Source organism: Myotis lucifugus, unplaced genomic scaffold (genome assembly GCF_000147115.1).
Source record: "Myotis lucifugus unplaced genomic scaffold, Myoluc2.0 scaffold_5, whole genome shotgun sequence".
Lineage (NCBI taxonomy): Eukaryota > Metazoa > Chordata > Mammalia > Chiroptera > Vespertilionidae > Myotis > Myotis lucifugus.
In genome coordinates, this window is record NW_005871053.1 from 9,278,047 (window position 1) to 9,304,195 (window position 26,149).

Consider the following 26,149-nt stretch of genomic DNA (forward strand, 5'->3'; position numbering starts at 1 on the left):
GCTGTTGAGTGCTGCCAACAGCTGTTTCCAGGTGCCATTAAGACAAACCTGCATGGCAGACTCAGGAATTCTGGCTGAGACCTTGTCTGTGGAAAGTAGAAGCCCCCAGATCTAAGTTAATGAATATCTGTGGCCAAAATCTGCCTTTTTTTTATTTCCAGGGAAAATCAGAACAAGTGGACAGCTTATTCCAATGTCCTCGTAGATGAGAACTAAACGAATGCAGACAAAACAATTATGGGCAAATCCCAACTCAGGGAACAGCTATTGAGATGGGTCTAGATTTGGGTCTGACACTTTACTTCCTTGGTGCCATTTGAAAATTAAAAACCAATATAGTAAAGTCACACTATAGTCCCCAAGTATGATATCAGACATAAATATTATACCCATTCATAAATCAGTTTGTTTTTATTTCTAAAATAGAGGACTGAGGAGGAAAATCAATGTGGTTCAACTTTCATAACAAAGAAAGAGCCATCTTCAGTCAATGAGAGGGAAAGACAGTAAAACAGCCTGTGCCCCTTGCTGTCCTTGTTTTTGGTGATGTGTCGTTTTGCACCCAAATGCATCTCTTAATGCATTTATATAACTTTCCTGTTGTAAAAAATATGGTTTACATGTTTTAACTGATGAAAATTACAGTTTTACTCTTAAACAAAACCTAACAAAGGCTGACTGCCACTACTATGAATTTTCCATATGCTAAAAACAGGCGATGAAGTATAATTATCTTCTTTATTAGACAGAAACTTCCTTTGAAATAAACGGCCAATTAGTAAAAAACAGCTTTATTGTATATATATTACGTAAGTATATGATGTGTAGATTATATTTATTCTTATGTATTAAATGATGTGTGCTAATACCCAAATAGCAAAGATTAAATTTCTTTGATCTTTGTTTTTAAGGGGCCATGCCCCAGGGAGAGTATCTGATCACAAGTCAGACCACAACCCAGAGTGCTTGGCCGACACAGAGATCTGAGTGCTCCTTCACACACCACCCGGCTCACAGAGCACAGACTCCCACAGGCCACAGAGACCCCACGGGGCAATGAAAACCGAGACAGGATGACAGTTTCTGTTCCTATGCTCACTGCCACTATTGCTAGTAAGTCAACCGAGGAGAAACAAGCTGAAGGTGTGATGAGCAAGAGCTGTAGACAGGATTTCTTTCCTGTCATTCATTAGGTCAAAGGAAAGAACATAGTTAAGGTGGTTTTTAATAACCTCGCTTTAAAAAGAATTCCAGCATAATCATTTAACTTTCTAAAACTGGATAGGTGTTCCATCTGGTCTTTGGGTAACGGAAGCTCAACCAGAAAACAAGCATTGCCAGAAACACCAGAGAAGGACTGGAATCTGACTTCACTGTGACTCTGATTTTCAATACACGCTTTGGACAACAGCCGCATGGTTTCAGACACCAGACCAAGTGGGGGTGGGGGGGGGAGGGGAGAGAGAGGAGTGGTCTGATGTGTTGTCTTCTGAAACACCCAGATCAGTGGTCGGCAAACTGCGGCCCACAAGCCATATTCGGCTCTTTGGCCCCTTGAGTGTGGCTCTTCCACAAAATACCAACTTCTGCGCACAGGCCACGAAGTTTCAATCGCACTGTACATGCGCGCCCGCACGTGGTATTTTGTGGAAGAGCCACACTCAAGAGGCCAAAGAGCTGCATGTGGCTCGTGAGCCGCAGTTTGCCAACCACTGACCCAGATGATGACAAAACATTTAATTCTTTCACCACTTGGTATACTGAGTGAAATAGTTGTTTTACGTTATTCAAACCAATCATGCCCTGTCATATTTCCCTTCTCTAAAAAGGAGCCTGGTCAAGGGAACACTGCACACTAATAAGTGGATGGCGTGACACTGGCCACAGTCCCAGAACAGTACTGCACGCGTGTGCTACTGCAGGCCTGGGGATCAGAACACCTGGGTTCCTCTACTGCAGTGGTTCTCAACCTTCTGGCCCTTTAAATGCAGTTCCTCATGTTGTGACCCAACCATAAAATTATTTCCGTTGCTACTTCATAACTGTAGTGTTGCTACTGTTATGACTCATAATGTAAATATCTGGTATGCAGGATGGTCTCAGGCGACCCCTGTGAAAGGGTCGTTCGACCGCCAAAGGGTCGCAATCCACAGGTTGAGAACTGCTGCTCTACTGGATCCATCTTATACGACGTGATTTGGGCAGGTTACCCAACCTGTCTAGGCCTCGGTTTTTGCATCTGTGATGTCAGGGTTGCTATGTGGATTAAAAAAGATAATCTGAAAAAAGTATAACTATCTAGTAAGAATGTAATACATGACAGCTGTGCTTATTATTGTTATTCTACTTAATATATTACTCCCCATGTTTTTAACCAATGCCCAAGCTCAGATAAAACAGCTCTGCTGTGTCTCAGACAGTGGTTTAGTGGTCCAGGTAACGATCTATACTCTCTCAGCTCTCGGGATTAACTCATCCTGAAAGATAGCCAATGAGGCAGCCCTCTAGGCACCTTTTACTAAAACCTTTTACTAAAATACAATAACGTTTTACCAATTTTATTCCCCTTATCTTTTCATTTTGAAGCATTTAAAACATTAAATTTATTATTCAGCTAATCCAGGTTTATCGTAGAAAACATTAAAGATAAACAAATAGAAAACATTCTTCCATAATCTTATTATGATATTTTTTTCTATGTACACACAAATATACATATAAACATATGTTTATTTTACAAAAATGGAATCACTCTAAACATACTGGACTGTAGCCTCTATTTAAAATAATTTTATCAGATCTCTGTTATGAATTTCTCCATACTATTCTGTGAATGGAGATATTGTAACTTTTAAAAACCACAAATAAACAATAAAAGCAAAATGAATCTCCTTTTTATTGCACTTTATGCCATTTCCAGTTTTATGATTCTAAGGATAGAGGTGTCCTACATTCTTGCATAATCTTCTCATTCATTTTTTTAGGAATACCTTCTTTGGAAAGGTAGTATTTTTGTCACCAGCAATGCATGAGAAAATTCATAACACTGGGTATTTTCATGATATAAATTTTTACTAATCTGAGAAGCGAATTATGTTCCCTTATGTTTATTTACTTGATTGCTAAATGAGGTTGAATATATTTCATATGTTTCTTGGCCATTGGGTTTCTTTTTTGGGAACTGCCTTTTTGTGTCCTTTAGTATGATAGTAAATAGTATGATACTATTCTCAAAATAGTAATAATTATTTGTATACTTATACTTCATAGTTCAACACTGGGCATTCCATGTGCATTGGGACTGATCTGTTCATCACCAAACCCAATACCTTTTGACCCAGAAGTTCAACAAATATTTGAGTGAATGCATGTAAGAACATATTTGTCGTGGCAAACAAATTAACTTGCATATTTATATTCTCTTGTGCAATACCATACTGTCTTTTTATATTATTAGCACCATTGCATTCTCTTCCCCAAATAGTTACTGAGCAACTGCTATGGTCAAGGCACCTTCTAGATGCTGTAGGTACAGTGATAAACCTGATCCACTTTAGCCAATGACACACACACATTAAATAAACTGTAAATTACTTATTAATTGCAACTGCAGTCATGGGTTATGAAGGAGATGTTCTCCGAGCACATAAAGTGGAGCCTCATGTAGTCTGGGGCCAGGAAATACTTCTTAAAAGTCATGTTATTTTAGCTGCTCTCTGTCATTAGAGTTGATGTTTTAAACAGGGGTGAGCTTTATTTATTTTTATATTTTTAAGTTAAAAATTTTAAAAAATATTTTTATTGATTTCAGAGAGGAAGGGAGAGGGAGAGAAACATCAATGATGAGAGAGAATCATTGACCAGCTAGATTAGGTTGCACGCCCCCTACTGGGGATTGAGCCTGCAACCCGGCCATGTGCCCTGACTGGGAATCAAACCCTTACCTCTTAGTTCATAGGTCGATGCTCAACCACTGAGCCATACCAGCCGGGGTTAAGTTACATTTTTAATGAAGTACAATATACATACAGAAAAGTGTACATATCCGAAAAATACAACAAAATAAATTCTCACCAAGTGAACACACCTGTATAACCAGCACCCAGATGAAGAAATAGAATATCATCAGCTCTCAGAAGCTCTTTCTGCCCCTGCCAGCCACCACCCACACCCTAAAGGTGACTTTACAACAGCCTATGGATAGACAGTATTTTCTGTAACCATTCCCTATTTTTCTAATGCTGGACCTTGAACATGCCTTTTTATTTATTTACTAGAGGCCCGATGCATGAAATTCATGCAAGAGTAGGCCTTCCTTCCCCTGGCTGCCCTCATCGGCTTCCCTCTGGCACCCGGGACCTGGGCTTCCCTCACAGCCCCAGCTTCATCTGGAAGGTCATCCAGAAGGATGTCTGGTCTAATTAGCATATTATGCTTTTATTATTATAGATTATTTTTTTAAAATATATTTTTATTGTTTTCAGAGAGGAAGGGGAGAGAGAGAGAGAGAGAGAGAGAGAGAGAGAGAGAGAGAGAAACATCAATGAGTAATTGATTGGCTGCGGGGATCGAGCCTGCAACCGGGCATGTGCTCTTGACCGGAATCAAACTCAGGACTCTTTAGTCCACAGGCTGATGCTCCATCCACTGAGCCAAACTGGCTAGGGCTGAAGATGCCTTTTTTTAAAAAAAATGTTTTTATTGATTTCAGAGAGGAAGGGAGAGGGAGAGAGAGATAGAAACACCAATAATGAAAGAGAATCATCAATTGGCTGCCTCCTGCATGTCCCCTACTGGGGATGGAGCCCACAACCCCAGACGTGTGCACTGACTGGGAATCGAACCGTGACATCCTGGTTCATGGGTCCATGCCCAACCACTGAGCCACACTAGTGAGGCTTGAAGATGCTTTTTGTTTTTAACTGTAAAACCCTTTGGGCATATGTCTTTGTCCACATCTCTACTTCCTTAGAATAGATTCCTAGAGATGGAATTTCTCTGACAAATGGTATGAAAAATTTAAAGGTTCCTGATCCTAACTGATTTCTGGGAAGGCTGTATCAGTTTACAATCCTGCCAGCTATGTGTGAGAGTGCCTGCCTCACAGTCCATATACGTGGAGGAATAGCAGTGCTTTTAATTAACCCTCACCAGTTTGATAGGTAAAATATTATTATCTACTTGATATACTGTGCATGTTATAAACAGGGATGAATTTTAAACAAAACAAACTATATTTTGCAAGAACTCTGAGGGAGGAAGAACCATGCACCTCCTGAGGGACTGAAAGCCAGAAATAAAGGACAGACCGATGCTCTTCAGATGAGGCTCTGGGGCCAGAGTAAAGTGAGTCTCATGAGTCTTACTAAGTATTTTGGCTTCTGTCCTAGAGTACTGGGCACCCCTTTATATGGACTTACTATTTTGTATATTTGTGCTGAACTCTTATTGTAGGAAAAAAATATTAATTTTACATGTTTTGTTAATTATTTCAGCCCAGAACCAAATCCTTTGTGCCTAGACTAGAGCGACAGTATTACTTTTGTGTCCCTAAATAAAAATTCATTTAACTCACTGGCCTTTGATAAAGATTTCAAAAGATTAAAAATAAATAAAGTTATTGTAAAACACCAACCAAACAGCCCAAAACATGTCTAAGAACAGGAGAAAACAACTTCATCGTTTTCAAAGCACATGCAGTATTCATTTGGCATCAGCAGGTGGCGCAAGGCGTCTCATTACCGCCTGGGCTCTCAGGAGCAGAGAGGCAGTTACTTAAGTCTCTGCTGAGTCAGGGAGGAATGTCAGCTCCCAAACATGCTATTTATATTCGAGCATCATGTGACCTGGCTCAAATGTCCCATCCCAGGCTTACTTCTTCCACTCACACAATACCATTTTCTCATTACTGAACTTGTTTTACACTTGACACAACTGAATAGGATTTATAACATCTAAAGTTTTCTTTCAAAAGCGTTTTTATAGTCTATAGTCTCCCTACCTTCTCCATCAACATCGAGTGCTCTCTGCAAATTTCCAGGCAAACAGTATTTTTATTTCTCACTGGACAGAGGCCAACGCTTCCAACACAGAGTGTACACAGAGAAATGTAACTAACTGTCCTGTGTCTCAGAAGATATGATTTCAATAGTCTTTCCACATACGCAACAGGCTCAGAGGGGAACTCTCATTTTTGCTTACATATGAAATGGAAGACTTATTAGATCTCCAGAAATTTTTTACACAAAAAGAAAACAAGCCTAGTCAGTGTGGCTCAAGTGATTGAGCATCAACCTATGAACCAGGAGGTCACGGTTCGATTCTCGGCAGGGCACCTGTCCAGGTTGTGGGCTTGATCCCTAGTTTGGGGGGGGGTGCAGCAGGCAACAGAACAATGATTCTCTCTCATCATTGATGTTTCTATCTCTCTCTCCCTCTCTCTCTGAAATCAATAAAAATATTAAAAGCAAAATAAAAAGCTGCAATATCTAAGCTATTCTTAGAAATCAGGATTGTCATCTAGTTTTCTGGTTCTCTTCTTCGCTTCAGTAAGTCCTGGTCCTTGAAGCCAGAAGAGGTGCCTGCTGAGCAGGCCTACCTACCTCCACTCCGCCTTGTTGTGCAGGAATGAGTTACACTGGTCAGGAAGGTTAGTGTCATTTGACATGGACTCCAGAATTGAAATGATTTGCTTGAAAGACGGCCGTTTCTGAAGAAGAGAAAATAAATAACCACTTGTTAGAAATTCAGATAGATCTTCAAGAGAAAATCTATAAGCACAGTAAGACGTTCAACTTATCATGACAAAATAAAATAGGATGTAAAGTCCTAATTTAGTCAGTTTACAACCGCCAGACCACTCAGGTTTAGGGAACTGTATCCCTTATTTTCAATCAATTATTCATAAGGATAGACTCATGCCTTTTTTCTATCTGTGGCCTCCGTTTGGAATAATTTCAGTTTTCCTTCAGGTAAGGAAAGTACTAATTCTCTCTTTGACCTGGGTATGATTAAGGACTCCTACTAGTAAAAGGCAAAAGTTAAGTCCTTTAAAACTCTATGTGATAAAGCAAGCATGTAAACGTTAATAGTAGAGTCTAGGCTAGGGAATAGGTATAGCAGTATTCGCTGTCAAATTCTTTCAACTTTTCTGGATGTTCGAAAATGTGTATAATAATTTTTTTTTGAGAAAATCTACTTATAAACTTATCAGAACCAACAAAACTTCCTAAACCACTTGCTCAGAAAATTTCCCCAATTTAAAAGCCATCATAACTTAATTGTTCTCAATATTTATTCCACATTGTAACTAACTTTGGTGCTGGAAAACACTAGGATACTGTTTAGCAGAAATTGAAAAGGGAGTGGTTAGGTGTATTTCTTTAGCTTACAGTAACTACAGTAGTCTATCTCTTTAGACTGGAGCCAAGGTTGAGAGAAAAGGTTAAACCAAAAATGGAGAAAGATAATAAAAGTATGATGCACATTCTCTCTTCATCATGCCTCATAATTATAGCATTTCTGAATAAATTACAGTTGCGGCAATTAAAACATGCATTTTAATTTAGGAGCACAAAAACAAGAAGGAACAATGTTGAGGTGCTTGCTCTCAGGACTTGAGTGCTTCCTACATTAAGAAAGGCAATTTTCCCGTTTCTCAGGAATATAAAATGGAGAGATTTATTCTGAATTCTTTTTCCCCCCCTGAGTTCTTTTAAGAGGGAGAGAGAGAGAGAGAGAGTGTGTGTGTGTGTGTGTGATTAAGAGAGGGCAAAAGTAGCAAAATGTCACTAATATATATCAAGCCTTCTAATAAGCAAAAAAGAAAAATGCTGTAAATAGAAAATTTGAAAAAATATTGTCTTCTTTTGACTTTGTTCCCATTTTAATTTCTACCACTATGTGTAAGGTTACAAAATTTTAATTATTTGTATAGGAACAAATTATATAATAAATATAGGATTTTCATTTTGCATTAAAAAGGCAGAAGAATTAATGAAGTTTTAAATAATATAATCCTACATAATCATTCTTGCAATAAGGTGAAAATCTTTTGTAACTGGATGACAAGTACCCCTAGGAAAAAATCTTAATTTTATCCATAGAATATGCTCTCAGAGAGAAATTATCAAAGTGAACATTTAACCAAACACCACTGAAGACTTTTGTGGTAATGATAGTTTATGAATACTCTGACTGCAGAAGGCAAGATTTGGGCTAAGGTCTTATGTAAGTTCCTCTGAAGGAACTTAATTTCCTTTCAGGAATTATGCAGGCATTCCTTACTTAAAAATCACAACGAGGCCCTTTATTAAGCATCCGCACACAGCATTTCTTTAGTTATCTTCATTTCGTAGATAAGGAAAATCAGTCTCAGAGAAGAATCAACCGCCCAGCATCACACAGGAAGCAGGCCACAGCGCCAGGGACCACGCAGGTAAACCTGCAGAATGCTTTATCACATGAGGGTAAAACAGGACTTCCTTTCAAATTCAGGGCTTTAACTGTTACCTTTCTTCTTATTTAGAAATGTCACTTTAGAACTTGAACCAATACCTACCTTCACCTCCTTCTTTTCTTCAATGAAATATTTTGAGCCCCGGGGGTAAGCCACTGGAATGACGGGGCATTAACCTAAAACCAGCTTGCTCTTGTACACATTTCCTCCTCCTCATTGCAAAAGAACACATTTTTATAGCTGAATATTTTAATCTATGTGTTAATATTCTAAAGCCCGAGGACTGGAAAAAATATTTTAACCAACTATTGTATGTGCACAGGTCTGGCACCAACTTCTGGTTGGAATGCTATGTACTTCCACCCAGAGAACTAAAACAAGCCTGGGTTGGCTGCTTCAGTCAACCACAAATTGGGCATCTATTTACTCAACGTATGTAAGGTGCTATAGGGAAACACATATTAAAACTAGCTCTATTCCCTTATATATCCTGCAATCAAGTTAGGAAGAAAAAATATTTTTTAAAAATACAACAGTACAAGGTAAGGCACTAGCCCAGATTGCGGGTTGGGAAAAGAAACACTAATTATAGGCCAGAGTAAACAGGGTAACCAGGGAAGCTTGATGATGAAGTGATGAGGGGAGAAAAGACAAGAAGGGAGAGCATGTTTGGGAATGAAGGTGGGAGGCGTGTCCGGAGGAGCTCAGCGGTGGAGCCGGGAAGGTGGGCTGCGGCTGGGCGTATAATCGGATCAAGAACAGGCACCATGTCTTAGTTTTATCAAAATAAAATGTCATGAATTTAGGAAATAAAAACCGATCAAACTTTCTTTATACTTCACATAGCTAGAACACAAGAGTCCTTTGGTCCTAAGGAAGTTGAGCTTAGCACATCTTAAAGGCATCCAACTTCACGGCACCGACATGGGGACTAATGTTCTGTGCTGATAGGTGTTTATACTACCATTTCATTAATGCACCATAACTGTACATTCTCAGAATTTTAATTAAGGTAGTACAGAGTTTCTGATGAAGAAATTCCCAACCTGCTTTGCATACTGAAATATAATTACAATTATAGAGATCTAGTTGCACTAATCTAATTCAATGCAAATAATTTCAGGTGAAATTTCTATTTAAATGTCAGAGAGGAAAATACTGACAGAATTACGGTATATGCCACAATGAATATATAACTGGGAGAAAGAGTATGAAAAGGGTAGTATGATACTATTTCAACAGTACAAAATAACTGTTCTACAGCAAGCTTGCAAGTAGCCACTTATAGTTTCTACTGGATTAGTTACAAAGTGCAGGCCTTTATCTTAATGCTTAAAAATTTCCATATTCTGAAAACTCTCACTCTAAAAGAATAGAGCTGAAACAGGAATAGGGCTGCCCACTCAAAACCTATGTAACTTTGTCACGGAATACTAATAAAAGCAACAGCTATCCCAGATAAAAATACCTACACAGTTTATACATTTTATAAAGGACTCTACTTTTTAAAAGACAAAGGCAGTTTGATGAACAGGAGTAAAAGCAAAGGTGGAGGCTGTTGGTAATGAGAGGAAAGGCAAATGGTCAAGGCCGGGGGGGCGGGGGCGGGGGGGGGGGGAACCGCAGCAAACCCTTCTAAGACAAAGCGCGGGCAGCCCAGCAGCAGGGGCAGGAAGCTCGAAGGGGCCCTGCTGCACTGCTGGCTACGCTGCTGTACCTGATGTTCAGCTGTTCTCACCTGATGGTGTGGAACAATGTGCTGGGAAACTTCACATATGATTCATCAGGAATTCTGAGTTACACTAACACAATTCCCATCCTCACCAATTATTTACGAGTTATTCCCACTAGAGAAACATGTAGAAGAGCCTATATGTCATTCATTCCTCTTGAGGGCCAGACTGGAACTGGGTTTAAATTAAGGAAGAAATTCCATTCTTAAGTTTTTATTTTTAGATCTCTATTTAAAAGGTCAGGTTGCAATAGATATATTTCCATGAAAAACTGGGCACATTGAAAATATTAAATTTTAGTTCCTTTCTTGAGTATAACTCTCTTACTATAAGCAATGTTTAATCTGTGAGACTCTTTATTTTTAACTTCTTATTATGGAAAATTCCGAACATACACAATGATAGAATAATATAATGAACCTCCATATACCTATCACTCAGCTTCAAAAATTATAGCTAATCTTATTTCATTTATACCATCAACCATTTCCTTTCACTTTATTTTGAAGCAAATCCAAGACTAGCCTATCATTTTATCTATAAATATTTCCGTATGTATGTGAGAGTCTTTTAAAATGATCTTTGTAGGGAAAGGAAATGGGCCATTCATGCTTAAATGTGATAACCACATGAAAGCCGAAGTTTGGAATTTCTCCAACTCCATTGTGATTGTCTAAAAAACATCACTGAAACTGGACAGGAAGTAGGTACCAAGGTTCTCTCCAAGGGCTACTTCTGGTCTTTGGTTAAAGGGCAATAGAGTGTAGTGGATAAGAGCAGGGACTCCTGTCAGACTGCCTGGGTTCATGTCCAGCCCCACCACGTATTAGCAGTGTGGCCTTGAGCTCATTACTCTACCTCTGTGTGCCTTGATTCTTCATCTATAAAATGAGGATAATGATGGTGCCTATTTCATAGAGCTATTGTGAGGAATGACTTAATATACATAAAGTATTTGGAACAGTGCCTGACGTATAATAAGCACTGTGTGCTAGCCATCTTTAAAACATGAAGGTGCAATAGTTACCATTAAAGATGAAAAAGAAAGGAACAAATTTCCCTTTATTGAGTTAAGAATGTCAGAGTGCTGTAAGAAAGACCCATTTTATTGAGTTTCTAGGGGTCAAGATAAGCAGATGTGAACAAAAAGCCTTCACAGTCAATCTGGGGAACAGCAGCCCAGCTTTGCTTTGTAATAGATTTTATTGCCCCTCACCCCCCAATTCAAAGCCAAACAAGTGAAATTCCAGAGTTCTGAACAGCAACAAAAAACGTATACATACCTTGGCATCAGCTTCCCAACACTGATGTAACAGTTCAGCAAAACTTCTGGGGCAACTGCTTGGAATGGTTAATCTCTACCATAGAGAGTAAAAGCAAAATAAAACATAAGGATTTGCTCATTAAGGAAAGAAAATACTAACTGAAGGGTCATAAAAGAATTAAGAGCTTGAACAAGGTATTGCATTTAAATCTTCCATTGATTAATATATGACAGGTGAGAGTTTATGTTTATAGTCATAATACCTCATCTCTGAAGACACTTGTACTTTTCCTCTAAAAAATAATCGCAACGGATGGAGAATCAGGTTCAGCACAACAAAGGCTTTAAACAAAACATCAAGTCTACAAGAAACTACAGAAGGAGAGGGGCAAGTCTGAACTTAAATACAAAATCTAAAACCACAAATCTATTACTGCACTTTTATAGGCAACTGTGAAATACGCAAACAGGCCGGGCAACTCGGAAACCAGTTCCGTTTTGGCAGTAGATGGACAACCGTGAAAACACCTTCACTACAGACAACCACAGAGCCAGTTTTAATGAAGCGCGCGCTCTGCCATTGGTAAATAGGATGTTCTGAATGCATGGTTCATTACGGCTCCGTTTTACTCAAACTCATAAATGGTAAGGACCCGGCACAACAAAGATGACAATGTGAGGATCGGTGCCGTTCTAACATCCCCAGCAGTGGTTCTCACAGAACATATGCTCCTGGAGGCTGGGTAGAAATCCATGGGAGCTTTTCTGTTTGTTTTAGAAACTGCTGGGTTGCCCCTGAAGCAGGTCAAGAATGCAAGCCATCCTTCAATATACAGGGAAGTTCTCCTTGATTAAGAATCGCTTATATTCCACCAAGCTTCAAATGCCCCATGTGCATTCATGTCAGGAAAACAAGCAAACAATGAGGTTTACAACTGTCTGAGCCTAGAGTCTAACACCGACTTACAAATAAACACAAAGTATTTTTTGAATAGCTTTTAAGTGCACTAAGAACAATTACCAAATGAAATAAATCAAGGGCTGAGTGAGTTTTGCACTAACTAAAATTTTGGGAAATGTCACAGACAACAGTGTTGCTCATGCATGGTGCTGGCGTCATTAACCCAACTCTATCTGCATTTGTGGCTGTTGAAGTCTATTTATCCATAGGTGCCAACACCTAAAACTGCTCCATGACCTCACTGTGGTCATGCCTGAACATTCACACACTGCAAGTGCAATACACATTCCATTAATTTCTTCTTTATATTCCATTAGAGCACTATATTGACTTAAAATCTAATGTGTGTAGGTAGGTTGTATTACTTCTGAATTTCATTTAATGGAAGTAGAGGTGGGCGTTAACACACACTTATAAAAAGAGCACTGGGGGTGCTGGAGTTGAGAACTGCTGTACTAAGAAGTACTGGGAACATTTATCCCACAGTATTGTTCGACAAAGAAAGTTTTGCAAATAGGAAACTTAAAACTGAACTGAGTTGGTTGGATTGGGGAGAGGCTATGCGTAAATTAGAAAAATTGTTGCCTTGGCAAGAAAACAGACTATCTATATTTGAAATTCCAGATAATCTTAAAATCAAAATAAAACAAAATAAAATTAAAAACCCTCTCCGAGTTGGAGGCTATGCTAAACATCTTTTAACTTCCAGCCTAGTGATTTCATAGACTAGCATACAATGTACTGGTAAGAAACTGTAATGTGAACCGGGACCTTTTGATGAAGGTCAAAAGAAAAATCAGGTGTTTACTATTCTTAAAAATAAGATGGTTGGAGTGGCAACTAATAAAACAGACAGTAATTGCAATTATGCAACTGAATGTGTCTCATGTGTAATGAAAAATAATTTTTCATAAAGGATAACATTTGCAATACAACTTTACCTCAACATTTTTTTCTAAGAACTGAAATGTGAACAGAATGAATATGGATACTGATCATTTCTATTGTCTTTTCTTACTAACACACTTTTTAGATGCCCTATCTGGGACACTGTACAAGGAGACATAATTATTTTAAATGATCTGACAAGGTCAGTTAAATCTAGACTCAGTCTTTTAAAAAATATATGTTTTTATTTATTTCAGAGAGGAAAAGAGAGGAAGTGAGATAGAAACATCCATGAGAGAGAATCATTGATGGGCTGCCTCCTGCACGCCCCCTACTGGGGATTGAGCCTGCAACCTGGACATGTGCCCTGACTGGGAGGTCAACACACAACCACCAAGCCAAGCTGGCTGGGCCATATCTGTCATATTTAAGATATTTATTATTAATGCTGTCTTCTATAAGGGTTCATTGCCTTCTATAAGGGTTCGTTGTTTGCTTTGTAAAGTTTAACAGTGCTTTATGTATCTGGTTTTAATAGGATTTAATATTAGGAAAAACTATTGTTTAAAGATTTTATTTCATTATTTCGGGTTTAGAAGCAAAGACCTTCAGATATAATTTTTAGACAGTACTGATCTTCCTATAGATGCAAAAAGCAACCTTAAATGGTGAAACCAAATAAGGTGTACAGTCTTGTTAAGAGTAATGTATCAATGTCCATTTCCAGGTTTTGATATACTATACCTACGTGTCACCAGTGGGGGAAGCTAGGGGAAGAGTACCCAGAAATTCTTGATATTTTTCAACTTCCTGTGACTCTATCATTTCTTTAGAATAAAATGTTAATACGAAAAGATAACCCTACTATTTGGATATAGGTACATTCTAGGGTGACTAGTTCACATTTTAAATATCTCCCTGGAAATTTAAACATACCATTCTTTATTTAAATGAGGCTTATTTTTAATAAAACACAGCTTTGTCTCCTCAACTCAATAACCCAAGACACCTTCTTCAATGGCAATGGAAACTACATTTATGCTTAATTTTCATATTTTTGACAAATAAATATTGTGCACAGTAAGAACAGACAGATAATAAATATATTTGTAATGCCCAGTTTTCCTGAAGTTCATTAGAAAATTGAGAAAACTTATTTCATCATATGGGTTTTTTCAACTTACTAGTATATGTGATAACTACAATATGGGGGGTATTTGAGCAGTATCCCTCAGTTATTAGCTGATCGTAAGATCACACCATGGATAAAACAGTAGTCTACTTTAGGGGGTCCCTGGGGATAAGGGGGAGCTGGCCTCCTTGTATACATGTTGAGGAGGTTCTGAAGGTTATGGATGATTCCCAACCCTCAAGTCAACTATCCAAAGGCACCTTCTAAATTCATTTTTCTCTCCAGCTTTAAAATTCCTTGATGGGCACTCCAATGTTTTGCAAGTACTTTAGATTTATACCTATTCTGCCATCCTTTAGATGAAATGTTACTTAAAAGATTAATTATGCTGTCCTTATACATATTTTGAGGGTCCGGTTAGCTTTAAAAAGAGTTTATCTTGAAACAAGGTAGAGAGGAAAAAATGATATTGAGTGCTCTGCTCCAAAGTCAACAGAAGGTCAATAATTTTCTTCATTCTCATTTGTAAACCCAGAACCAAATATCTAATCATCTCACTGGCAGAAGAAACAGAACAGAACAAGTGGGTTTTCATATCATGAAAATATCAGTTCTCCTGTATGCAAGGCCTGATTTAATTGCACACCAGGAATTACTCCCACATTTAATTAAAACAGAGCAGTTCCTGTGAAACAATGAGTAAGACACATTCTTGAACGTAACTCCTTTTAATTTTTCTTAAGTTGGCAGCACTCTCCTATCAAGTTCAGTTATCACGAACATTTCATCCATTCTCAATGGCTCAGGAGGACAAATTAATAACTCTGGATTATGTGATCTAAAATATGGAAACCTGGTTTCTCTTAGTCAATAGCAGCTACTTGATTAATCTAGTTTATCCCTGCACTCACATGGGGAGTAGATCTATCTAATTCTTTTAAAAGTACATTAAAAAGGGACTCTCTCTATCTATATATATTCATCTTTTGCAAAATATTTTATCCTCAGGTTACACTCTTACCCTTTGTAGGGGGCACAGACCAGGTTTGGAAATGAAGAAGTTCTGTGCAATGAAGTTGTTTTGCATTGCAAAGACAACCGCGTGCTTCCATGACATGATCTAAGTTCTCATAATACCCTGACACTGGATGCTTCATCCGTATGCTGAAAATTTCCATGGCTGTGCGTTTCAGTCACAATTTTAAACCTTTCAAAACGTAGTTGCTCTCTTTGATATGAATGTACCATGTTCTCTGATGTAGGCTCATAGGTCCAACTAACTGAAAGCCTCAATTTGTGGGAAGAAGAAAAGCGAGGCTGGGGACACAGCACAAACGGTGTTTACGCCACTGAAGTTCTTTTGAAATGGAAAGGCTCTGCATGAAGAAGCGCACAGTTATGCCACTGCCTCGGCAATTCCAGCGAGGAGCTCATCTTCAATGTAGTGCTCAACGTAGGTGGCAAAACTGTAATTTTTCCCTTTTTTGAAACTATTTTTTCTTCTTTTATTTTTGAAATTCTCATCTAAGCGACAGTTTCTTGTACTATAGTGACTCCTGCTGGGAGAGGTAAGTTGAAGTAGCTGAAGGTCTCTTACAGATATATCAACTCCCAGCCAGTAAAAAAGATGTCCTAAACGCAGGAGATGGAGTTAAACTGTTCCCCTACCTTGGACGCAATGGCTTCTTTCATCACTAAGAACAAACCCCTAGGTTTTACAATTGAGACTGAGAAACTAGTACAGTACTTGTACAATTTTTGATCTACAGCATCACGACGTGAAGCTGCAACAATTAGATGTAAAGGGTCCATTCATGAGGAATAACATCACTTTGACCCTTTGTGTTAGCTCCTACTGCTAATCTTTCCATAAGCGTGAACTTACTTTCAATTTGAAGAAGATGAAAAAGTCTTTTGCAAAACCCCAATACTGTTTTCTGATCTATGTACCTGAATGGAGAATCGTAGTCTTACCTCGTTTTTTTCCACTACAAGCCAAGCTACTTGTAATCCTTCCAAACCTTTAAAGGGGACCTCCCTTGTTAGCATCTCCCAGAGAACCTGGAACAAAAAGAAAATGGAATTTTTATTCTTGTACTTTATATTTTGGCATATTACTGAAACTTTATGTAACACTTAACTGTATCCAATTACCAGACACAACCAATCCCATCTGTAGAAACTTGGGCAAAATGTATATATTCATGCATAGGACTCCTTCCATATATTATATACATTTTTTAAATAAAAAAATTCTGATTTAGAAATTAGAACATCTAGAGCCAGACTTCAATTTTTATGAGAACAATGGGCTTAAGTGATTTAACTTTATCTTGTAAGTGATTAGAATTCTCAGGTATACCCATAAATTAGATTTTATATTTTGTTAGTTAAAACTCTTCCCACCTTCAATCTCTAATACATTTCACTATAAAATAAATAATAACTAGGAATTAAAACATTTTTAAAGGTCCAATATGGTCTCATCATAAAAAACAATCAAGTCCCAAATCTAAGTCACTGGCTAAACCACTTATCCCATAATAGTAGGTACTTGCAAAATTGTAACATTTAGATTTTGTGTTTTGGAGGAATATCTCAAAATGTGTGCAGTGGTGGGCAAAATGCGGCTCGTGAGCCACATGCGGCTTTTTGGCCCCTTGATTGTGGCTCTTCCACAAAATACCGACTTCTGCGCATGGCTCATGAAGTTTCAATCGCACTGTACATGTGCGCCCACAGATGGTATTTTGTGGAAGAGCCACACTCAAGGGGCCAAAGAGCCGCACGTGGCTGGTGAGCTGCAGTTTGCCTACCACTGGTCTAAGGGATTAATTTTTATCCATAATTTGTTAATACTATATTCTAAAATGTAATAACATAATTTGTTAATACTATATTCTAAATGTAATAAAAACTTTATGTACATATATAGACTGAGAATGTGTGTGTGTGAGAGAGAGAATCAATGTGTGTGTCCATCTGTCCGCAGCCTTGAGATCAGCATAATTAATAAACTGGCACTGGCGTGCCCAAAGAAAGCAAACTGACTCTGGGAAGGCTGAGAGCAGCCAATGATTTTGGTTTCATGTTAAACACTAAGTAATGGAGATTTTTACACCCAGTTACTTTCTCTATTTATATAAATGAGAATCAAAATTTGAGTCTACCAATACTTTGTGAAGTGCAAAAAGAAAAGTAATTCTGATTTTATCAATAATAATCCTAACAACCACTATCGTTGATTGATTGATTATGTTCCAGGCACTGTTAAACCCTTTGTTATCAAGATAACAAGATATGTTATCAAGATTAATATTGACTCACTGGAGAGAGATTATCCTCATTTTATAGATGAGGAAACTAAGGCTTAAAGAAAGTTAAATAAACTTGCCCGAGACACTCAGTTATCAAGTAGCAGAGCTAGAACAGGAACCTGCTGTCTCACCCTGAAGGTCAAACTCTCAACCCCATGTCACTCTACAGAAGGAAAAGCTGAAGCACAGGGAGAAGGTGACATGCCATATTTCAGGGGTGGGGCCATGGCAGAAACACATTCAGCAGTTTTGATTTATATTTCTCTGGTTCTAAAAACAAACAAAATTTCTAAGTAAGAATATAGACTGAAGATATATACTGTACTCCAGCAACTCCTATAAACCTTTAGCTCTACTAGTATGTCCACTATTTCCTCAGTCGATGCTATGTGAACCATACATGTTATTCGAGCCATAACATTTCCAATGAATTCTGGATGACATGAAGATAATTAGCAGGAAAGTCAGGAAAATTGGCAGATGCTGCTCACGCAGGAGAAAAAAAATTCACTGAAGCCTCTTTGGGCTTTTAATCAAATGTGTAAGATACTTCTTTTGAGGAGCTACTGAATAATTCTATTTGAGGAACAGAAGAGATTAGGAAAAGATAAGGGGCATCCCAGAAGGAGACAATTCTGGGGAAGACTGTAAGCAAAGGAAGGACGAGGCAGGTATGCAATCACACCTGACAGACGGCCTGCACAGGGGAGGGGCGGGGGCATGGAGAGGGCTGAGCAGGAAATGAAGCTCCTCACTTCTGTGCATTTACAGCTCCCCTGGTGTTGGGTTTGGGGAGGGGAAGGGATATGAAGCGCAAGTAAATTAATGGACTTGACATTCCTAAGGAGAATGGGAATCAGGCTCAAATAAATCAAATGCACCAGGTCCAAAACGTTCAGATGAGCAGCCTCGCGCCCCCCTGTCGGAGTCCGGCCCGCACACACAATATATTGTGCACGTCCAGACATGAAGACAGACTGGGTTTTGTGAGGGAAAATGCAGAACCAAGAGCTTGGGGAATAACAGCAGAGAAAGATTTATGTCATTCTTGGTTCCAAAGTATGCAGTTGGAAGGTGTCCAAGATCCAATAAGATCGTAGTTAATACTTCTCTCAGAGTTCTAACTCTGGGAAAACAAGACAGTTCACTGTCCTCCCTCTCCGTGTCTCTAAAGAGCTAGTCTACTGAGGGAGCCACTTGCTGGAGGTAAACCTATCGGGGATGGCGTCATTAACCGCTCAGTTCTGAAGCCCAAATGAGGTCTGTAGTCTAATTCCAGTATCAGCACATCCCCTGACTTCCTATAATTAACTCACCAGATCCAGGAATGTATCAGAGAGTAGGAGGTCTGAGACAGGACAACAGCTTTTCCTACACTGAACACAATGACATTTGGCACACAAAAAGGCAACTTTGTTGAGGAAGTCATCTGGAGGCCTAAAAATATATTCAACTCTGCCTGAAAATATCAGTTATGGGGACGCAGGCCAAACATTGTGACCTTTCACCCTGAACATATTTTCCAACTTGTTTTATATCGAGACGTCCTCCCGTTTAAACTGCTCACAAGGAAATTTTCTATTTTCAGTTTACAGAAGAGAAACTTGGACCAGGGCAGCGTACTTTTCCTGCCTTGGCTTTGACAAATAACGGGAAGCCGTTACCTGAGCTGCCCGCTCTGGAGAAGGGCTCACGGACCAGACCGGCGGTGACGCGCGCTCTCTCAGCCACTATGTTCAAACCTGATTTGGCTGACAGCTTCTCAAAAGGCAATGCTTTCTGCATTGTCATCAGGGAAGCTTTGTTTTCAGAGAGTGCCTGGCCTGTGTTCTCAGAGGCTGCTTCTGCAATGATGATTGCTCTCCTTGAGTGTGGGGGTCACCTACTAAATACTCCTGGTTTGGTCCTTCAAGAGCCGTCATCAGAAGCGGGTAGAAAAATCTCTTCTCAAATGGAGAGAGAAACAAGTGCCTGCCTAGCAAAGTGTACCAGCTTGGAAGGAGGATCACAAGACCCATTCCTGGCATTCGCAGCCCATTTATTTTAGGGCTGGTTAGTCTTGCCCTGTGTTAAGGAGCAACAGGATTAGCAAGCTGGGGAGGGCTAGGGACTTTGATAATGTTAGGGGCTACATTCCTACAGCAAGTCTAAAAAAAAAATAAAAAAGAGCAAAAATATATTGGGAACTTGGGGGTGGGTTTCCAAAAAGGACAACTTTTTAAAATGGTCTTATTCATCTGTCTGTGACTGTTGCGTGTGTGGAGCTCAAAGAACAGAACAGAGTTCTAATATATTATAGGATCATTTATGCAAAGAGATGCTCCTTCTGAGAAATGAGTCCTGGCTACTCACCTAGTTTTGAAAGGACATCGAAAATTCTAAATAACCACATTGCTTTCCTAGCTTGGTGTCACTCTCAAAATTTATACATTGCAAACTTCTGAAACCAACCTGGCCCCTCCCTAACCACTGTCCTCTCCTGCTTTTAGGTAACACCTACATCGAACATGGAATACCTTTTTTTGTTTGTTTGTTTGTTTGTTTGTTTGTTTTAATTGATTGTTTAAACACAAAGGCTCTGGAAAGCAGGCCTGGTACTTTTTCTTTCACTAATGGTGTTTATCTAGAACAGCATGTGGGAAGGGGTCAGAATTAAATAAAATCCCAATTTCCATTTATTATTAAATTAGGATATATGCACTTTTCTGAATGGAATTCTGCTTATATAGCTATGGGGTAAGAATAACCAGCACTCTCTTCAATACAGTAAAACAGAAGCTGTTTTAAAACAAACAGATTCACTGAAAAGGCATTTCTGTTTTCGCCCGTTAAGAGACCACCCTAACATGAATGTAAAACTGATATTCAGAAACTGATATTCAGAAGCGTGTGCTGAAATTAGTTAAATTACTTGACGGAACCATTTATTAAGAATTTGTTAAATCCCGCAAAACAAAACAAAGGTAGGGTCAGTAAACAAGTAGGAAACCTAGTTCCCGAAGAGAAATGCCCAGGCCCGACTACTGAAAGGCACTGCACAGTCACTAGAAGGAAAGCTTTTAAACAAACCAGACTGAACATTTGCAGCTTTGGAAAGGTGGTTCACACTGTGTTTAGCATGAGGGGTCTATGGGTATGAGTGAAAGGGATTTTAAGTGGTACAGGAAGAAATCCTGAGCTCCGCCAACAGAAGTCACCTCTCGGCATCTTTTATGGTTTACGTGTGAAAAGGGATTTGTTTTTCTTGGCTACTGCAACTAAGATTCTACTTCAGCTAAAGGAAAGCAGGCGGGCCCATTTCACACCAAAGTCCCGGCCACTGTAAGCCTTTAGAAGAAGGCAATGTGTGAAGTTTGTTTTCGTAAATGAAATAATACTAAAACCAAAAGCTCACTCTATGCATAACTCATAGCCGTGTCTTTCAGGGGTAAAACTTCTGAGGTCAGGAAATTCCACGATGTGGGGAGCATTGTAAAAATGAAAGCCCTGTATGAGGACTGTGGGGTGCTAAAATGAGCCTCAAGTCTTAACTCATGTAAATGTGCAAAATAATTTAAAAACTATAATCACCCAACTATGCTGATGCATATTTATATGCATGAGCAAGTGAAAGCAGTGAGAAGTGTGGTCTTTTCTGAGTCACTCTGAACTGTTCTTCAACCATGCTGCTCATCTTCCATCCCTCTTGCTCCACAGAGGGGTCTGCAAAGTGTGGCCTGCTGAGGAACGCAGACCGGTGCTAACAATAAAGGGTTTAAAAAAAACACCCAATACACACGCAAAATGCAATAAAGACTATGAATGGCCCTCAAAGTCTAAAATATTTACTATCTTGTCTTTTATAGACGAAGTTTGCTGGCTCCTGCTCCACTACAGTGAAGTCCTGTTCCAAACAACCCACTTTACCATTGACTTAGATACTCCACAGTCATATCGACCCAAGACAGCACTCACCACAGGGTGCCTCAGGCCCACCAGCTTAGGTTCCATCTGAGTTGCCTCTTAGAAGTGGCACTGGTTTCCCCTCAGCATAGGACAAAATAGCTCAGATGCATAAAAGTGATCAAAGTAAACATTCTAGTAATTACACTGTGCCAGGCATTCCACAAGAAACATCACTGTCTTAACACTGAGTTAAATTGTTGCATCCCACTTCTGTAGTTCGCTTGCTTTTTGTATTTCCTTTAGCAACAAGAAATGAGAAATGAACTCACCACACCATAGGAATACGTGTCACATGTTTCAGAAACAGGAAGACTTTGGATAACTTCTGGAGCCATCCACGGGAAAGTTCCAACCAAGGACATGTGTGTTGTATGGTTATGGAACCGAGAGGCACCAAAATCGCAGATCTGAGAAAATAGAAATAAGTATCAACTTTCTATTTCATGACTAATAAAAAACGCAGTCATAAACAACTACCTTTGAAATTCACAATTTTTAAAATTAAAAGAAATAGTCCTACCTTCAATACCCCATCAGCAGCTATAACAACTAAAAAAAAGAAAAAAGATAAATTATGACAATTATCTACTTTGTAGATCTTATACTGAAAAACCATAAAGTTCTATTTCTATCTTCCATATGGCATCATGATGGGTAAAATTAAAGTGGTTACTGCACTTTGAAAGATTTTGAAAGAAGGAGCTGACATGAAAAAAATCAAAACAAGAATTCCATGAGGTACTTAAAAAGGCTTCTAAGACATTTAGTTAAACCAAATGTAGTACTGTCCAGCAAAAAACAAACAAACAAAAAACATAGATTAGTAGTAGTCCGGAGAACCAAAATTTTACTTGGGTTCTGCCGCTAGGCCGCCAACAAGGTATTGAGGAAGTCAGTAGCATTATTACTTCATGGTATATATGTTTTTTTTCCTCACAAGTGAAGAGTAATTTTCTTGAAGGCAGGGACAATATTCATTCATTCAGTTATTCATACATTCATTCATTTAACAAATATTTGCTGAGCAAAGCCATGTGCTCCATTCTGGAAGAAAAAGGTAAACAACACTATCATTGTCTCTGCTCTTATGGAGCTTACAGTCTAATGGGTGAGACAATAAAAGACACATCTATATATATTAAAGCCTAAGCAACCATTTGACCGTCCGACTGGTAGCTATAACATGCAATGACCATCAGAGGACAGACGCTTCGACTAGTAGCTATGATGCGCACTGACCACCAGGGGGTAGATGCTCAACACAGGAGCTTCCAAGTTGCCATGACTTGGCAGCTGTGGTTCTCACTGGAACCAGAGAGGAGGGAGCCTAATTCTGGGGTGCATCACCAGAGAACCGCCCTCTCACAATCTGGGACCCCTCAGGGGATGTCAGACTGCCAGTTTCACCCAATCCCCGCAGGCCAGTCTGAGGGACCCCACCGGTGCACGAATCCGTGCACTGGGCCTCTAGTCTATAATAAAGTGGGAGAAATTCCACGCTGAGAGGAGAGATTGCCATGTAACTAACAAGCAGGGATAGCTAACTGTAAGGAGGTCAAAGGAAGCTTCCTAGAAGAAATGATGCGTATGCTAAGACTGGAAGAACAAATTGGGATTAACCAGAGACTAGAGCAGTGATGGCGAACCTTTTGAACTCGGCGTGTCAGCATTTTGAAAAACCCTAACTTAACTCTGGTGCCGTGTCACATATAGAAATTTTTTGATATTTGCAACCATAGTAAAACAAAGATTTATATTTTTGATATTTATTTTATATATTTAAATGCCATTTAACAAAGAAAAATCAACCAAAAAAAATGAGTTCGCGTGTCACCTCTGACACACATGTCATAGGTTCGCCATCACTGGACTAGAGAGCTGGGGGAGAAAAAGTAGTTTTCTAGGCACAAGAAAGAGCCTTACAAAAGGTTAGCAGAGAAAAAGACATGCGATTTTAGAAGACAGGGGCCAGCTCCAGAAGAGCCTCTGAGAGAAATGGAAAGCCAGTGAATGTTTTTAGTGAAGGAATGAGTGGTTAAATGTGCAGAGGGGAGAGTATATTGGAGAAAAACAGAACTGGAGGCAAGGAGATCGCTGTGTGTGCCAGGTGTAGTCCAAAAGAGGGATGAGGATGCCTGTAGTGAGGCTGGGGAAAGGGCAGATGTGGACCAAAGTCCAAAAACATGTAGGAGGCAGAACCAACTGGGCCTGGACAACTGGATCTGGGGGAGAAGGACTCAAGGATGCAATCAGATAAGGAGGCAATAGAGCATAATGGTTGAACAGGAGCTCTGGAATCAAGCTGTAATTCCTTTTCATCTAATTCCTGGTTTAGGCAGCTGGTATTGCCACTTCCTGAGAAAGGGAAGGCAGGAATAATTTTTTAGGGGATAGAGAGAAGATGAAAAGATCAATACTTTGCACTAAATACATTTTAGGGTCACATCAAATGTGGCCACATCCAATAAGCAGATAGATATATAGTTTTGAAGTTGGGATCTGTTTGGGAATGTTAATATGCATATGGGGATTTTATAGGAGAGAGAGAATAAAAACATAAAGAGGGAGAGGAGTCCGGCCAGCGTGGCTCAGTGGCTGAGCATCGACCAGGAGGTCATGGTTCAATTCCTGATCAGGGCACATGCCCAGGTTGCAGGTTCAAACCCCAGTGTGGGTCATGCAGGAGGCAGCGATCAATAATTTTCTCCCATCATTGATGTTTCTATCTCTCCCTCTCCCATCCTCTCTGAAATCAATAAAAATATATATATATATATATACTTTTTTAAAGAGGGAGAGGACCAGGACTCTGAAGAACGAACTATTTTTGGCATTTTTTTTGTAAGCCATGCAGTGTCTTGAACATGGTAGATGACAGGTACTTACTGGCTGTTACTAACGACCTTGCTAACTGGGGGGTGGGGAGGGATAGTCTTTGCATGATCTAATATATGGAAATAGGCTAGGGGTAAATGTAATACTATATATAAGCTATAAACTATTTCAGATAAAAATGTAAATATTGATAATACTATATTCAGTTATTTTAAAATCCATTACTTTTTTCTTATTATAATATTAAAAGTACTCATTTTTAAATATCTAAGATTATAAAAACATGTAATACAGAAAATAAAAGTCTTGTTATTCCCTCTTCCAGAAAAAAAATAGGTCTATATTGTTTCAATGTGTATGTGTTTTCCCATCAAATAACTATACAAATTGTAGTTTTAAGAAATGGGGACATTCTCCATTGGTATTTAGTTTTCATTGTGACAGCATGAAAAAACACACCCATAATTTAATCATTCTCTTCTCATGAGATATTCAGGATTTAGAGCTAGAGCAGATTAAAAAGAGAAAAATCAACTTGCTTAGAGAGAAATTCTGAGAACTAAAAATTTTAAAGTCATAAAACTCTAATAGCTCCTCCAAGATTCTAGATTATTTTTAATGACTTCCTGTTATCAAAAGTGTTTAGCGCCTGAAGTTTAGGTCTAAGAAGAGCCAAAGGATAAGTGATAACCTAGAAGAAGGGCAGAACAATGAGCCACAGTGGACTGGCAGGGCCAAGCTGGTGGGACAGCCTGATGAGTGGCAGCTGCCAACAACATCCCTTTCTCCACCCCCAGAACCTCACAGTCCTGGACTAGGAGCAAGGGTCGCTGGTCAATTCCCTGCTCCTCTCCCTCCACGTACCATAACTACCCATTCTAAGGATGGCACTATTAGTATACACCCATTTTAACGGCAGTGATTTAAAATTTTCCTAAAAATAAATAGTTCTCTTCCTCCTTACTTAGAAGAATCACGCAGAAAGCATGTAAATGATTCAATTAAATCATGTAATTGAATGGATAGCAAGGTGCTTTTTATAAGTAGCAAACTCTGATGTCTGCTTCAGCTAGTGCTGGCTAGCCACATAATCCCACTGCCTTTTTCCATTAACTTTCAAGTGACGTGATGGAAGAAGCATTCTGTTCCACTCCTACTTGAAGGTAACTTACGTCTGACCCTGCAAGTCATTTTAAAATGCTCTCTCTCCATATTACAGGACCATACATAAACTTTAGAAAGCTCTGAAGGAGAGAAGAAAGAAAGAGTAAGGCTTTAATTTCTAAACTCCTAACTGTGCTGATCACTTTTGGGCACTACTCCAGGTAACATGACTGCCATAAAAGATTTACACCAAATAATTCAGAAGCAACAAGGACAAAACTCAAAACCACGAGTAAAGAGAACCGTCTAAAAATAGGAGACTAGAAATACACGACTTTGAGCTTTGATTCAGCAATAGCTCTTTCAGAAAACGATTCTAAAAAAATAATTAAGGATGTGTTGAAAAATTTTGATGAAAAGTATTAAGCTCAACATTTTTTGTCATAGAAAAAAATGTAAACAAGCCACATATCTACTAGTACATTGCACTATTCATACAGTGAGATACTATG

General features: G+C 39.0%; 1 protein-coding gene across 1 annotated transcript in view; it reads right to left on the reverse strand.

Annotated features, from left to right (window-relative positions):
* Positions 1 to 26,149, reverse strand: part of MAP3K20 (mitogen-activated protein kinase kinase kinase 20) — a 143,125-nt gene that overhangs the window by 49,344 nt on the left and 67,632 nt on the right. Inside the window, 5 exon segments of the mRNA XM_006083113.3 lie at positions 6,603 to 6,709; positions 11,475 to 11,549; positions 16,411 to 16,497; positions 21,968 to 22,105; positions 22,219 to 22,247. Of these exon segments, the coding sequence (XP_006083175.1) occupies positions 6,603 to 6,709; positions 11,475 to 11,549; positions 16,411 to 16,497; positions 21,968 to 22,105; positions 22,219 to 22,247 (436 nt within the window).